The sequence below is a fragment of the Mobula hypostoma genome, chromosome X1 (genome assembly GCF_963921235.1).
Source record: "Mobula hypostoma chromosome X1, sMobHyp1.1, whole genome shotgun sequence".
Taxonomy (NCBI): Eukaryota; Metazoa; Chordata; class Chondrichthyes; order Myliobatiformes; family Myliobatidae; genus Mobula; species Mobula hypostoma.
This window is the reverse complement of record NC_086128.1, coordinates 71550642-71568339: the sequence shown is the minus strand read 5'-3', so window position 1 is coordinate 71568339 and position 17698 is coordinate 71550642. Positions and strand designations below refer to the sequence as shown.

The 17698-nt window shown below is 47.2% G+C and overlaps 1 protein-coding gene across 1 annotated transcript in view; it reads right to left on the bottom strand.

Moving 5' to 3' along the window:
• cntnap1 (contactin associated protein 1) overlaps positions 1-13528 on the bottom strand; it is a 135651-nt gene extending 122123 nt beyond the window's left edge. The window contains exon 1 of the mRNA XM_063037194.1: positions 13376-13528. Within this exon, the coding sequence (XP_062893264.1) occupies positions 13376-13528 (153 nt within the window). The remainder of the gene's footprint in view (positions 1-13375) is intronic.
• Between the last annotated feature and the right edge of the window lie 4170 nt (positions 13529-17698).

Sequence of the window (17698 nt, the reverse complement as noted above, 5' to 3'; positions counted from 1 at the left end):
ACTGACCGACACCTTCCCGAACCCTCATAACTAACCAACAGCCCGTCAAATCCCCCGTAACTGACCATCAGCTTCCCAAACCGCCATAACTGGCCAACAGCTCTACAAAATCCCATAACTGACCAACAGCTCCCCAAATTCCCACAACTGACCATCACCTCCCTGAACCCCCATAACTGACTAACAGCTTCTCATATCCCCCGTAACTGACCATCAGCTCCCCAAACCCCCATAACTGACCGACAGCTCCACAAAATCCCATAACTGACCAACAGATCCGCAAACGCCCATCACTGACAAACACCTCCCCTAACCCCCATATCTGAGTAACAGCTCCTCAACCCCCCCCCCCATAAATGACCAACACATCCCCAATTCCCCACAACTGACCAACATATCCCCAAGTCCGCATAACTCAGAGAGTGGTTGGTGCGTGGAATGCACTCCCTGGGTCAGTGGTGGAGGCAGATACACTAGCGAAATTTAAGAGACTACTAGTCAGGCATAGGGAAGAATTTAAGGTGGGGGTTTATATGGGAGGCAGGGTTTGAGGGTCGGCACAACATTGTGGGCCGAAGGGCCTGTACTGTTCTGTACTATTCTATGTTCTATATAACTCACGAACACCTCCCCAAACCTCCATAACTCACCAACATCTCCCGAAATCCTCCATAACTGGTCAACACCTCCCAAAACCCCATATCTGACCTACATCTCCCCAAACACCCATAACTGACCAACAGCTCCTCAGATCCATCTTAACTGACCAACAGCTCCCTAAACCCCCAATAACTGTCAAACAGCTCCTCAAACCACCCATAACTGACCAACAGATTCATAAACGCCCATAACTGACCAACATCTCCCATAAACCCCATAACTGACTAAAAAATCCCCAATTCCCCCATAACTAACCAACACATCACTAAAACACAATAACTGACCAACATCTGCCCAAACACCCATAACTACCCAACCGCTCCCCAAATCACTCATAACTAACCAATTCCTCCCCAAACCCCCATAACTCACCAACACCTCCCCAAACCCCCATAACTGACCACCTCCCGAAATTCCCCATAACTGATCAATACCTCCCAAAACCCCCAAAGCCCGTCAACTGACCAATAGTTCCTCAGATCCCCCAAAACTGAACAACAGCTCCCCAAATCCCCCATAAGTGACCAAGACTGCCCTAAACCCCCCATAACTGACCAACTGCTCCCCAAACAACCATAACTGACCAACACCTCCCCAAATCCCTACAACTGACAAAATCTTACCAGAACCCCCATAACTGACCAACAGCTCCTCAGGCCCCGCCTAAATTGACCAACAGCTCCCCAAATCCCCATAACTGATCAACTCATCCACAAAACACAATAACTGACGACTATCTCCCCAAACCCCATAATTGATCAACACCTCTCAAAATCCTCCATAACGGACCAACTCCCCAAGCACCTATAACTGACAAACACCTCCCCAAACCCCCATAACTGACCAACATCTCCCCAAACCTCCATAATTCACCAGCATCTTCCCAGACCCCATAAATGTCCAACACCTCCCCAATTCCCCATAACTGACCAACATCTCCCCAAAGCAAAATAACTGACCACCATCTGCCCAAATCCTCATAACTGACCAACACCTCCCCAACCCATTACTACTCAACACCTCCTCAATTCCCTATAATGAAACATCTCGGCAAACCTCCATAACTAACCAACACCTCCCCAAAACCTCAAAACTGACCAACAGCTCTCCCAAACCCCCATAACTGTCCAACAACTCCCTGAACCCCCATACCTGACCAAAACCTGCCCAAATCCCCATAACTGGCCAACAGCTCCCCAAAACCATATAAATGACCAACATCCCCCCAAACTGTCAAAGTTGAACAACAGCTCCCCAAATCCATTATCTGACCAACACCTCCATCAATCCCTTATAACTGACCTACACCTCACCAAATCCCCATCACTGCCCAACACATGCCGAAACTCCCATAACTGGCCGACATTTCTCCCAAACCCCAGAACTGACCAAAGTCTACCCCAAGAGCACGGAACTGACCAACACTTTCCCAAATCCCAAAATTGAACAACATCTGCGAAAAACGCTAGAACTGACCAACATCTCCACAAACCCGCAAAACTGAACAGCACCTCTCCAAATCCCAAAATTAACCAGCAGCTCCCCAAATTCCCATATCCGACGAACAGTTCCCAAATTCCCCATCACTGACCAACACCTCCCCAAATCGCCTGTGACAGACCAACACCTCCCCAAGTCCCAAAATTGACCAGCAGCTCCCCAAATCCCCATAACCGACAAACACCTCCCAAAATCCCCATCACTGACCAACACCTCCCCGAGCCCCAAAATTAACCAACACCTCCCCAAATCACATAACTGACCAACGCCTCTATCAATTCCTCATAACACCTTACCAACCCCCATAACTGACCAACACATCCCCAAACCCCCATAACTGACCAACACCTCCCCAAATCCCAAAACTGACCAACACCTCCTCAAACCCCCATAAATGACCAACACCTTCACAAACCCCCATAACTGACGCAACATCTCCACAAACCCCCATCACAGACAAACACCGCCCCAAAATCCCCATAACATGACAAACACATCCCAAAACTTCTTTATGAACAACATTTCCCAAAAACCCCAGAACTGACCCACTTCCCTCCAAACGCTCATTATTTATCAACACCTCCCCAAATCCCAAAATTGACGCACATTCCCCAAAACCCGATAAGGACCAACGACTCCCCAAATTCCCCATGACGGAACACCACCTCCCAAACCCAAAAACAAACATCTCCCCAAACCACCAATTTTAACCAACACTCCAAATCACATAATTGCCCAACACCTCCAACAATCCCTCATTACTGACCAACTCCCAAACCCCATAATGACCGCATCTCCCCAAACCCCCATAAATGACCAACAGATACCCGAACATCCATAACTGACCAGCATCTCCCCAAACTCCCATACCTGTCCAACACCTCTCCAATTCCCCATAACTGACCAACACATAACTGACCACCTCCCGAATCCCCCATAACTGATCAGCACCTCCCAAAAAACCCATAACTGATCAACACCTCCCCAAACCCCCATAACTGACCAAAATCTCCACAAACATCCATAACTGACCAGCATCTCCCCAAACCCCCATAAATGACCAACACATCCCCAATTCCCCATAACTGACCAAAACCTCCCCAAACTCCATAATTTACCAACACCTCCCCAAATCCCCATAACTGACCAACCGTTCCTCAGCCCCCTCCTAACTTGACCAGCTGCTCCTCAAACACCTATAACTGATTAACACGTCCCCAAAACACAATAACTGACCATCTCCCCAACCCACCATAACTGACCAACACCTCCCACAATCCCCATAACTGACCACCTTCCGAAATCCCCATAACTGACCAACACCTTCCAAAACAACCATATCCGACCAACATCTCCCCAAACCCCCATAACTGACCAACAGCTCCTCAGATCCCTCATAAGTGACCAACAGCTCCCCAGATCCCCATAACTGACCAACACCCCCTAAACCCCCGAAAACTGACAAATAGCTCCCTAAATCCCCATAACTGACCAACACCTTCCAAAACAACCATATCCGACCAACATCTCCCCAAACCCCTATAACTGACCAACAGCTCCTCAGATCCCTCATAAGTGACCAACAGCTCCCCAGATCCCCATAACTGACCAACACCCCCTAAACCCCCGAAAACTGACAAATAGCTCCCTAAATCCCAATAACTGACCAACACCTCCCCAAATCCCCATAACTGACCAACATCTCCCGAAACACCGGTAACTGACCATGCATCTCCCGAACCCCCCATAAATGTCCAACACCTCCCCACACCCCCATAACTGACCAAAAACTCCCCAAAACCCCATAACTGAACAACTGACCAAAACAAAACAACTGACCAATATCTCCCCAAACCCCATAACTGACCAACATCTCCCAAGATCCTTCATAACTGACCAACACCTCCCCAAATCCCAAAATTGACCAACACATCCCGAAACCCCCATAACTAAACAAATCTCCTCAACTTCCCACTAATGACCAACACCTTCCCAAACCCCAATAACTGAGCAACATCTCCCCAACCCGCCATAACCGACCAGCATCCCCAACCCCCCATAAATGACCATCACCTCCCACAATCCCCATAACTGACCACCTTCCAAAATCCCCCATAACTGACCAACACCTTCCAAAACCACCATATCCGACCAACATCTCCCCAAACCCCCATAACTGACCAACAGCTCCTCAAATCCCTCATAAGTGACCAACAGCTCCCCAGATCCCCATAACTGACCAACACCCCCTAAACCCCCGAAAACTGACAAATAGCTCCCTAAATCCCAATAACTGACCAACATCTCCCGAAACACCGATAACTGACCATGCATCTCCCGAAACCCCCATAAATGTCCAACACCTCCCCACACCCCCATAACTGACCAAAAACTCCCCAAAACCCTATAACTGAACAACTGACCAATATCTCCCCAAACACCATAACTGACTAACATCTCCCCAGATCCTTCATAACTGACCAACACCTCCCCAAATCCCAAAATTGACCAACACATCCCGAAACCCCCATAACTAAACAAATCTCCTCAACTTCCCATTAATGACCAACACCTTCCCAAACCCCAATAACTGACCAACATCTCCCCACAAACCCATAACTGACCAACACATCCTAAAACTTCCACAACTGACCAACATCTCCCCAAAACCCATAACTAACCAACACATCCCAAACCCCAATAACTGACCAACATTTCCCTAAAACTCCAAAAATGACCAACTTACCCCCATACGCTCATTACTGGACAACACCTCCTCAAATCCCAAAATTGACCAACAACTCTCCAAATCGTCATAACGGTCAAAATCTCACCAAACCCCCATAACTGACCAACACCTCCCAAACTCCCAAAATTGACCAACACCTCCACATAAAACCCAAAATTGACCAACACCTCCCCAATTCCCATAACAGACAAACTGCTCCCGTCAAAACTGCCCAACGCCTCCCTAAATCCCCATAACTGACCAACAAATCCCCAATCCCCCATAACTGACCAATACCTACCCAAAGCCCATATCTGAACATCTCCCTAAACCCCCAAAATTGACCAATGCCCATACAAATCGCATAAATGACAAACACCTCCCCAACCCCTAAAATAATCAACAACTCCCAGACACCCAGAACTAACCAACACCTCCCCAAATCCCCATAACTGACAACAGTTCCTCAGCCCCCTCCTAAATTGACTAACAGCTCCCCAAACACCTATTACTGATCAACACGTCCCCAAAACACTATAACTGACCAACATCTCCCCAACCCTCCATAACTGACCAGCATCTCCCCAAAACCCATAACGGACCAACATCTTCCCAAACCCCCATAAATGACCAACACCTCCCCAATTCCCCAGAACTAACTAATACCTACCCAAATCCCCATAACTGACCAACAGTTCCTCAGCCCTGTCTAAATTGACCAACAGCTCCCCATACACCTATAACTAATCAACACGTCCCCAAAACACAATAACTGACCAACATCTGCCCAACCCACCATAACTGACCAACACCTCCCCAAATCCCAAAATTGACCAACATATCCCATAACTAAACAAACCTCCTCAACTTCCCATTAATGACCAACACCTTCCCAAACCCCAATAACTGACCAACATCTCCCCGCAAACCCATAACTCACCAACACATCCTAAAACTTCCACAACTGACCAACATCTCCACAAAACCCATAACTGACCAACACCTTCTCAAACCCCAATAAATAACCAACATCTCCCCAAAAACCGATAACTGACCAACACATCCCAAAACTTCCATAACTGACCAACATCTCCCCAAAAACCCATAACTAACCAACACATTCCAAACCCCCATAATGACCATCTCCCCAAAAACCCATAACTGACCGACACGTCCAAAAACTTCCATAAATGACCAACATTTCCCCCAAACTCCAAAAATGACCAATTTACCCCCATACACTCATTACTGGCCAACACCTCCCCAAATCCCAAAATTGACAAACTGCTCCCCAAATCTCAAAACTGCCCAACGCCTCTCTAAATCCCCATAACTGACCAACAAATCCCCAATCCTCCATAACTGACCAATACCTACCCAAAGCCAATATCTGAACATCTCCCCAAACCCCCAAAATTGACCAACGCCCAACCAAATCACATAAAAGACCAACACCTCCCCAACTCCTAAAGTAATCAACAACTCTCAGACACCCAGAACTAACCAACACCTCCCCAAACCCTCATAACTGACCGACACATCCCGAAACCCCCATAACTAACCGAACTTCCCCAACCTCCCATTATTGAGCAACACCTCCTCAACTTCTTATACTGAACAGACATCTCCACAAATCCCCATAACTGACCAACATCTCTCCATAACCCCCTTAACTGAGCAACACCTCACCGAACTCCCATAAATGACTAACAACCCCTCAAATCTCCCATAATTGACCATCAGCTCCCCAAACCCCCATAACTGTCCAACAGCTCCCAGAACGGACAAACAGATCCCCCAAATGCCAATAACTGACAAACACCTCCTGTAACCCCATAGCTGACTAACAGCTCCTCAAACCCCCATAAATGACAAACAGTTCCCCAAACCCCCATAACTGACCAACACATCTCCAAAACACAATAACTGACCAATGTTCCCCCAAACCCCATAACTGACCAACAACTCCCCGAACCCTCATACCCGACCAAAACCTGCCCAAATCCCCATAATTGGCCAACAGCTCCCCAAAACCTCATAAATGACCAACATCCCCCCCAAACTGCCAAAGTTGACCAACAACTCCCTGAATCCATTATCTGACCAACACCTCCATCAATCCCTCATAACTGACCTACACCTCACCAAATCCCCATCACTGACCAACACATCCCGAAACTCCCATAACTGGCCGATATTTCCCCAAAACCCAGAACTGACCAAAGTCTACTCCAAGAGCTCAGAACTGACTAACACTTTTCCAAATCCCAAAATTGAACATCTGCGAAAAACGCTAGAACTGACCAACATCTCCCCAAATCCCCATCACTGACCAACACCTCCCAAAATCCCAAACTTGACCAACACATTCACAAATCCCCATAACTGACCAACACCTCCCCAAATCCAAAACCTGACCAACACCTCCTCAAACCCCCATAAATGACCAACACCTTCACAAATCCCCATAACTGACCAACATCTCCACAAACCCCCATCACAGACCAACACTTTCCCAAAATCCCCATAACATGAACAACACATCACAAAACTTCTATATGACCAACATTTCCGTAAAACCCCAAAACTGACTCACTTCTCTCCAAACGCTCATTATTTAGCAACACCTCCCCAAATCCCAAAATTGACGCACATCTTCCGAAAACCCGATAAGGACCAACAGTTCCCCAAATCCCCCATTACGGAACACCACCTCCCAAACCCCAAAACAAACATCTCCCCAAACCCACAAAATTAACCAACACTCCAAATCACATAACTGACCAACACCTCCAACAATCCCTCATAACTTACCAACACCTTACCAAATCATCAAAACTGACCAACTCTCCCCAAACCCCCATAACTGACCAACACATCCCGAAACCCCCATAACTAACAGAACTTCCCCAACCTCCCATTATTGAGCAACACCTCCTCAATTTCTTATACTGAACAGACATCTCCACAAATCCCCATAACTGACAAACATCTCCCCATAACCCCTTTAGTTGAGCAAGACCTCCCCAAACCCACATAACTGAATAAGAATTCCCCAAATCCCCATAACTGACCAACAGCTCCTCAAAACCCCCATGAGTGACCAACAGCACCCCAAACCTCCAATACCGACCAACACCTCCCTGAACACTTATAAATGACTAACAACTCCTCAAACCTCCCATAACTGACCAATAGTTCCCCAAACCCACACAACTGACCAACACATCCCCAAAACACAATAACTAACCAACCCATCCACAATCACCCATAACTGACCAACATCTCCCAAACCAAAATAACTGACCAACATCTCCCCAATTCACCCATAACTGGCCAACATCTGCCCAAATCCCTATAACTGACCAATATCACTCCAAACCCTCATGGCTGACCAACTCGTCCCCAATCCCATAACTGACCAACACTTCCCCAAATCCCCATAACTGACCAACAGCTCCCCAAATCCCCTATAACTGACCAACGTATCCCCAAAACACAACTGACCAATATCACACCAAACCTCATAACTGAGCAACACCTCTCCAAAACTCCCATAACTGACCAACGCCTTCTCAACCACCCAAAACTGACCTATATCTCCCCAAAACCCATAACTAACCAAACCCTCCCCAAACCTCCATAACTGACCAACACTTCCCCGAACTCCCAAAACTGACCAACATCTCCCCTAATAGGCATAACTGACCAACACCTCCCCAAACCCCATAACTGACCAAGACTTCCCCAAACCCCCCCCAAATCTGAACAACGCCTCTCCAAATACCACAACTGACCAATATCTCCCCAAATCCCCCATAACTGACCAGCATCTCCCCAAACCCCATAAATAATCAACATATCCACAATATCCCATAACTGACCAACACCTCCCCAAATCCATTAACCGACCAAAATCTCCCCAAATCCCTATAGATGACCAAAATATCCACAATTTCCCATAACTGAGCAACAGCTCACAAAACCACCATAACTGACCGACAGCTCCGCAAATTCCCTTATAACTGACCAACAGCTCCTCAAATCCGCCATAACTGTCCAACAGCTCCCCCAAAACCCAAAATGGACCAACAGATCCCCAAATGCCCATAACTGACCAACATCTCTTCTCACTCCCATAGCAGACTAACTCCTCAAATCCCCATAACTGACAAACAGCTCCCCAAACCCCATAACTGACCAACACCTCCCCAAACACCTATAACTGACCAACATCTCCCCATACCTCCATAACTGTCCTCAACTTCCCAGATACCCATAAATGACCAACACCTCCCTAGATCTCCATGACTGACCAACATCTCCCCAAAATCTCATAAATGTCCAACACTTCCTTGAACCCCTAAAACTGACCGACACTTCCCCAAATCCCATAACTGACCAAAATCTCCCCAAATCCCCTATAACTGACCAACATCTCCACAGACTCCCATAAAGGACCAACATATCCACAATTTCCCATAACAAAGCAACATCTCCCCAAATCCCCATAACTGACCAACACCACCCCGAATCTCCATGACCGACGAACACCTCCCCGAAGCCCCATAACTGACCAACAGCTCCTCAAACCCCACATAACTCTTTTCTTTCAATATTTTTTATTAATAATATATAAATTGCATAAATACAAATACAAAATTCATAAGGATACAAGCAATACGAATTACATTACACTTAAATCACAGTATCCCATATTCCAAATCAATCATGTAGAAAAAATTGAATTATGAAATGAAATAAAATAAAATAATTGTATTTTATTTGGAAAATATCTAACCCCACTACCAAAATGAGCTGGTTGGTTAAAAATAAAGGAGAAGAAAAAAATACAGTACCATATAATATTATAATAATAATGGCTCAAATCCATACTTTAATAACAGTTCAAAGATTATGAAAATAACTCAGAAAGCTCACCAAATCAACATAACTGACCAACACCATCCCAAATCCCATAACTGACCAAAATCTAACAAATCCCCATAACTGACCAACATCTACCCAAACCCTCATAAATGACCAAAACCTCCCCAGATCTCAAAATTGACCACCATCTCCCCAAACCCCATAACTGACAAGATCTCACCAAACCCCCATAACTAACCAACGCCTCCCAAAATCCCAAAATTGACCAACACCTTCATAAAAACCCAAAATTGACTAACACCTCCCAATTCCCTAAACTGAAGAATTGCTCCCCTAAAATTCATAACTGACCAAGGCCTCCCCAAGACCCCATAAATGACCAACACAGCTCCAATCCCCCATAACTGATCAACACTTCCCCAAACCCCTATATCTGAACATCTCCCCAAACCCACAAAATTGACCAACACCTCCCCAAATCCCATAAATGACGAGTACCTCCCGAACTCCTAAAATGACCAACACCTCCCCAAGCCCGCAACTGACCAACACATCCCAAAATCCCCATAACTAAACAAGCCTCCCCAACCTCCCATTACTGAGCAACACCTCCTCAATATTTTTATAATGAACAGACATCTCCACAAATCCCTATAACTGACCAACAACTCCCCAAAACCCCCTTAACTGATCAACACCTCCCCAAACCCACATAAATGAACAAAACCTCCCCGAACCCCCATAACTGACCAACAGCTCCCCAAACCCCCCATAAGTGACCAACAGCTCCCCAAACCTCTATAACTGACCGACACCTCCCCAAATCTCCCATAACTGACCTACACTTTCCCAAACCCCAATAACTGACCACCTCCCGAAATCCCCCATAACTGACCAACACCTCCCAAAGCTCCCATATCTGACCAACATCTCCCCAAAGCCCCATAACTGACCAACAGCTCCTCAGAGCCCTCATAACTGACCAACGGCTCCACAAACCCCCCATAACTGACCAACATCTCCCCAAACCCTCATAACTGACCAACACCTTCCCAAATCCCCATAACTGTCCAACATCTCCCCAAACCAAAATAACTGACCAACATCACCCCAATTTGCCCATATCTAACCCACATCTGCCCCAATTCCCATAACTGACCAACATCTCTCCAAACCTCCATAACTGACCAACTTCTCCCCAGACCCCCATAAATGACCAACACCTCCCCCAAACCCCCCATAACTAACCAACAGCTCACCAAACCAACACCTCCCCAAATTCCCCATAACTGACCAATTCCTCCACAAACCCCATAACTGACCAACACCTCCCCGAACCCCATAACTGACCAACAGCTCCTCAACTGACCAACACATCCCCAAAACACAATAACTAACCAATATCTTCCCAAACGCCCATATCTACCGAACCGCTCATAAATCACTCATAACTAACCAATTCCACCTCAAAACTCCATAACTGACAAACACATCCCCGAACTCCAATAACTGAACAACACTGCCCCAAATCGCTATAACTGACTAACACCTCCCCGAACCCCCATAACTAACCAACAGCCTCTCAAATCTCCCATAACTGACCAACAGCTTGTCAAACCCCTATAACTGACCATCAGCTTCCCAAACCGCCATAACTGACCAACAGCACTCCAAAACCTCATAACTGACCAACAGATCCGCAAACGCCCATAACTAACAAACACCTCACCTAACTCCCATAACTGAGAAACAGCTCCTCAACCCCCCCATAAATGACCAGCTCCCCAAACCCCCATAACTGACCAACCCCCCAATTCCCCACAACTGACCAACACCTCCCTGAAATCCCCATAACTGACCAACACCTCCCCAAACCCCCATAACTGACCAACAGCTCCCCAAACTCCCATAACTGACCAACAGCTCCTCAAACCCCCCCTAAACTGAACAGCTCCCCAAACTCCCATAACTGATCAATACATCCCCAAAACACAATAACTGATGAATATCTCCCCAAACCCCATAACTGACCAACACCTCCCAAAATCCCCCATAACTGACCAACAGCCTCTCAAATCTCCCATAACTGACCAACAGCTCGTCAAACCCCCATAACTGACCATCAGCTTCCCAGATGTCCATAACTGACCAACAGCTCTCCAAAACCCAGTAACTGACCAACAGATCCCCAGATGCCCATAACTGACCAACACCTCCCCTAACTTCCATAACTGAGTACCAGCTCCTGATCCCCCCATAACTGACCAACAGCTCCCCAAATGCCCATAACTGACCAACAGCTCCTCAACCCCTCCTAAACTGAATAACAGCTCCCCAAACCCCCATAACTGATAAACACATCCCCAAACCCCTATAACTGACCAACACCTCCCCAAATCTCTCTTCACTGATCAACATCTCACCAAACCTCCATAACTGACCAACATCTCCCCAAATCTCTCTTCACTGACCAACATCTCACCAAACCTCCATAACTGACCAACATCTCCCCTGAACACTCACCCTCACAACATTAGCCCCAAACACCTCCCCACCCAGATATGGAGCACTGATGCAGATTAGTTTCCAGGTTGAGTCTGCAGAGAGGAGGGCAAATGCAATTTTAGTATTCATTTAAGAGGACTAGAATATAAAAGCAAGGATGTTTTGCTAAGGCTTTATAAGGCATTTGTCAGATGGCACTTACTGTATTTTGAGCAGATTTGGGCGCCTTGTATAAGAAAGGATGTACTGACACTTGATTAGGTTCAGAGGAAGTTCACAAGTATCACTCTGGGATTGAAGGGCTTGTCATATGAAGAGCATCTGACGGCTCTGGGTCTTCATTCACTTGAATTCAGAAGTCTGAGCGGGGATCTCATTGAAACATATCGAATATTGAAAGTGTATATGGAGAGGATGTTTCCTGCAGTGGGGGGATCTATGACCCGAGGGCACAGCCTCAGAATAGAGGGGTATCCTTTTAGGATGGAGCTGAGGAGGAATATCTTTTGCCAGAGAGTGGTGCACCTGTGGAATTCGTTGCCACAGATGGCTGTGGAGACCAGGCTACTGGGTAATTTAAGGCGAAGGTTGATAGGTGCTTGATTAGTCAAGGTGTCTAAGGTAATTGGGAGAAGGCAGGAGAGTGGGGTCGAGAGGGATAATAAAGCAGCCCTGATGGAATGGTGGATCAGACTTAATGAGCCAAATAGCCTAATTCTGCCCCCGTGGTCAAAGTTCAAATTTCAAAGTATTTATACATTATACAACCTTGAGATTCTTCTCCTTATAGGCAGCCACAAAACAAAGAAACCCCAAAAAAATTCAAAAAGGACCATCAAACACCTAATGTGCAGAGGGAAAGCAAAAAAACAAATTGTGCAAACTCTGCCCAGGATGAAATTGAGTCTACAGGCTCGAAGACAGAGCAGGCCACAGGCTCCGTTCAGCGCAGAGCCGAGTGAACAGAGGCCGACTCTCCCCTCTGGCCCTGACACTCCGCCTTTGCAATCAGACCCTGTGTTTAAATCGTCCAGACATTGGGTCATTCCTCACTCCAGGTCCTGGATCCTGTCCGGGCCTCAACCTCAATACCTCGTCTCGGTCTGCACCTGACCTTCCCAGACTGGATCGATCAAACCTCGGCTCTCGGTTTTGGTGGGACGGGGCCTCACCTTTGCTTCCCTCAGCTCTGCTCACCTCAAATCTGCCTTGCACTCGCTCGACCTGCCTCTGCCTCATCTCCATTGTTTGCAGTGATCGTTTACCAGAAGCTTTCACCAGAAAATGCGGAACATCCGGCAGCTCTTGGGCTGTATTCCCTGGAGTTCAGGAGAATGGGGAGGCGGGGGGATCTCATAGAAACATTCCGAATGTTAAAAGGCCTGAACAGATTAGATATGGCAAAGTTATTTCCCATGGTAGGGGAGTCTAGGTCAAGAGGGCACGACTTCAGGATTGAAGGACGTCCACTTAGAACTGAGAGGCGGAGAACTTACTTTAGTGAGAGGGTGGTAAATCTGTGGATTTTGTTGCCACGAGGGGCTGTAGAGGCCGAGTCATTGGGTGCAATTATGGCAGAGATAGAAAGGTTCCTGATTAGCCAGGGCATGAAAGGGTGTAGGGAGAAGGCAGGGGAGTGGGGATGACTGGAAGAATTGGATCAGCCCATGATTGAATGGTGGAGCAGACTCGATGGGCTGAATGGCCTACTTCTGCTCCTATATCCTATGGTCTTATGGTCTTTAAAGGCATTATTAATAAAGTGCTTAGTTTTATTCATTGTCCTGTTTACCACCAGTAGGTAATCGCACCTTAAACCAGAACTTTAGACTAATGATCTTGCCTTTCCCTGAACCCCGTCTCTGTGACAACAACCAGAACAGAGTCTCAGACGCTGGCCAATGCACCAAGCTCACGTGCCTTCGTCAGATTCCTTGCATTAAAGTAAGTGCAGTTTAGCTCTGCATTGGCCGATGTCCCATTTTCACTCCACGTTTGACTCCAAGCCACAGAGTAGAATCCGGTGCAGGGAGGGGTCGCGGGGAATCTCGCTTTCTGTCATGGATTCTGGATTACCTGACTGGCAGACCACAGTACGTGTGCTTGCAACACTGTGTGTCCGACAGAGTGATCAGCAGCACTGGGGCTCCACAGAGGGGACTGTCTTGTCTCCCTTTCTCTTCACCATTTACACCTCGGACTTCAACCACTACACAGAGTCTTGTCATCTTTAGAAGTTTTCTGATGACTCTGCCATAGTTGGATGCATCAGCAAGGGAGATGAGGCTGAGTACAGGGCTACGGTAGGAAACTTTGTCACATGGTGTGAGCAGAATTATCTGCAGCTTAATGTGAAAAAGACTAAGGAGCTGGTGGTAGACCTGAGGAGAGCTAAAGTACCCGTGACCCCGGTTTCCATCCAGGGGGTCAGTGTGGACATGGTGGAGGATTACAAATACCTGGGGATATGAATTGACAATAAACTGGACTGGTCAAAGAACACTGAGGCTGTCTACAAGAAGGGTCAGAGCCGTCTCTATTTCCTGAGGAGACTGAGGTCCTTTAACATCTGCCGGATGATGCTGAGGATGTTCTACGAGTCTGTGGTGGCCAGTGCGATCATGTTTGCTGTTGTGTGCTGGGGCAGCAGGCTGAGGGTAGCAGACACCAACAGAATCAACAAACTCATCCGTAAGGCCAGTGATGTTGTGGGGATGGAAATGGACTCTCTGACGGTAGTATCTGAAAAGAGGATGCTGTCCAAGTTGCATGCCATCTTGGACAATGTCTCCCATCCACTACATAATGTACTGGGTGGGCACAGGAGTACATTCAGCCAGAGACTCATTCCTCCGAGATGCAAAACAGAGCGTCATAGGAAGTCATTCCTGCCTGTGGCCATCAAACTTTACAACTTTTCCCTTGGAGAGTCACACACCCTGAGCCAATAGGCTGGTCCTGGACTTATTTCCTGGCATAATTTACATATTTCTATTTAATTATTTATGGTTTTATTACTATTTAATTATTTATGGTGCAACTGTAATGAAAACCAATTTCCCCGGGGATCAATAAAGTATGATTATGACTATTCTCAGTACACAGGGCACAACTCAGTATTTCCCCCTCCACCGACATCGGGTTGACTGGTCTGTCAGTCTCTGGCTATCACCTTAGAGCCATAGAAAAGTACCCTTCAGCCCATCTGGTTCATGCTGAAACGACTTAAACTGCCTACCCCCATCGACCTGCACTGGGACCACAGCCCTCCATACCCCTACCACCCACGTACCCATCCAAACTTCCCTTAAACCCAGAAATCGACCTGGCATCAACCACACGCGCCAGCAGCTCGTTCAACGCTCTCGCCGCCCTCTGAGTGAAGAGGCTCCCCTTTAAACTTTTCACCTTTCACCCTTAACCCATGACCTCTAGTTGTAGTCCCGCCTAACCTCTGTGTAAAAAGGCTGCTTGCATTTACCTTATCTATACCCCTCATAATGCTGCATACCTCTATCAAATCTCCTCTCAATCTCCTACGTACCAAGGAATTAAAGTCCTAATGTCTTCAGTCATTACCCTTGTAAACACCCTTGTAAATTTTCTCTGCACTCTTTCAATCTTGTTGACATCTTTCCTGCGGGTAGGTGACCAAAACTACACACAATACTCCAATTCAGGCCTCACCGACCTTTTACGCAACGTCGCATCTCCCCTACTCAATGCTTCAGATTTATGAAGGCCAGTGTGCCAAAAGCTTTCTTTACAACCCTATCAACCTGGGACGCTGCTGTCAATGAATTATAGACCCGTATTCCCAGATCTCTTTGTCCTACCCCACTCCTCAGTGTCCCCAGTGTAAGACCAACACTGGTTGATCCTTTCCCCTTCCGGCCTGTCAGCCAGCCTAATCTTCTATCAGTTCAGAAGTGGGAGATGGCATTTCAACCCAAGTCTCCGTGCATCTCCCCTTTTCCCCAGACTATCCCCAATCTGCCGTCTGGAAAATGCTTCACCTGGGGTTGATCTAAATCACATCGCGCCCTCGCCCCCTCAGCCCTTTTCCCCAGACTATCCCCAATCTGCCGTCTGGAAAATGCTTCACCTGGGGTTGATCTAAATCACATCGCGCCCTCGCCCCCTCAGCTCCGCGACACTTGCACCTTCCTCGTTTCAAGTAATCGATGCAGGTTTAGGTGTTGTTCAGCACTCTGAAGATCCCCACCTCCTGTTTCCTGTCGGAGGATCTGTCCGCAACACATTTCCCCAGCCCCGTGTGCTTGAAGGTCAACACCGGTCGACGGCTTTGAGCAAACCGCATCAAGCCCAGATCTGCCCTGTTACCCCTCATCTCCAGCGGATTGGCCCGTATCTGCAGCCGTACACTGACTGTGCCGAAGTCCGAAGCACACATCTATCGCTAGGCTGCCCGAGACCTTTCCACAGTACTGTATTCGTCAACGTGGAGCGGGGAGTGAGTTTTTAAAAGTCCGGGTTGCACAGCATACGTTGAGTGTCTTTAGGCACGTATATTTATTCAGCTCGGGTGCCCAAAACCTTTACACGGTACTGTATTTGTCAACGTGGAGCCGAGAGAGCAAGTTTCTAAGTCCAGGTTACACAACGTACAGTTCTGTGAACACAGAACATGGAAATTTACAGCTCATCACAGGCCCTTCGGCCCACAATGTTGTGTTGACCATGTAACCTACTTCAGAGACTGCCTAGGATTTCCCTAGTGCGTAACCCACTACTTTTCGAAGCTCCTGTGCTGAAGTCTCAGACATATATACGTATATACATAGATAGCTAGGGTGTCTAAGCCTTTTTCACAGAACAGTAGTAATTTCATGTATTGCACTGTATTCCTGCCGCAAAGAAAAACTAATTCTCATTTGATACGTGAGTGATGATAAACCTGATTCTGTTATGGGTCTCTGTTGTGGACTGAGAGTGGGATGGAGAGGGCGGGGTTGGGAAAAGTGGGAGGCAGTGGGAAGCACCAGAGAGACATTCTGCAAAGACTATTTGAAATCAAATGGCCTTACTTGGTGTCTCAGGGCTGGGTGTGTCTGCACCCGCCCCTGGTACTCCTTCTCTGCCACCTGTCCCAACCTCTCCTGTAGCGTTCCAGCCTCACCATTCCCAGGACACTTTGCTCCCGTCAGATTAGCAAAGCACTCTCCGCTCCACATTAACAAATAGAGTACTGTGCAAACCTCTTGGGCACCCCAGCTATATATAGATATGAACACAGACTGTGGAAAGCTATTGATGATTTAGACCGTAAGACCAGGAGCAGAATTAGACCATTTGGCCCATTGAGTCTGCTCCAGCATTTCATCACAGCCGATCCAATTTTCCTCTCAATCCCAATCTCCTGCTTTCTCCCCGTATCCATCATGCCCTGACCAA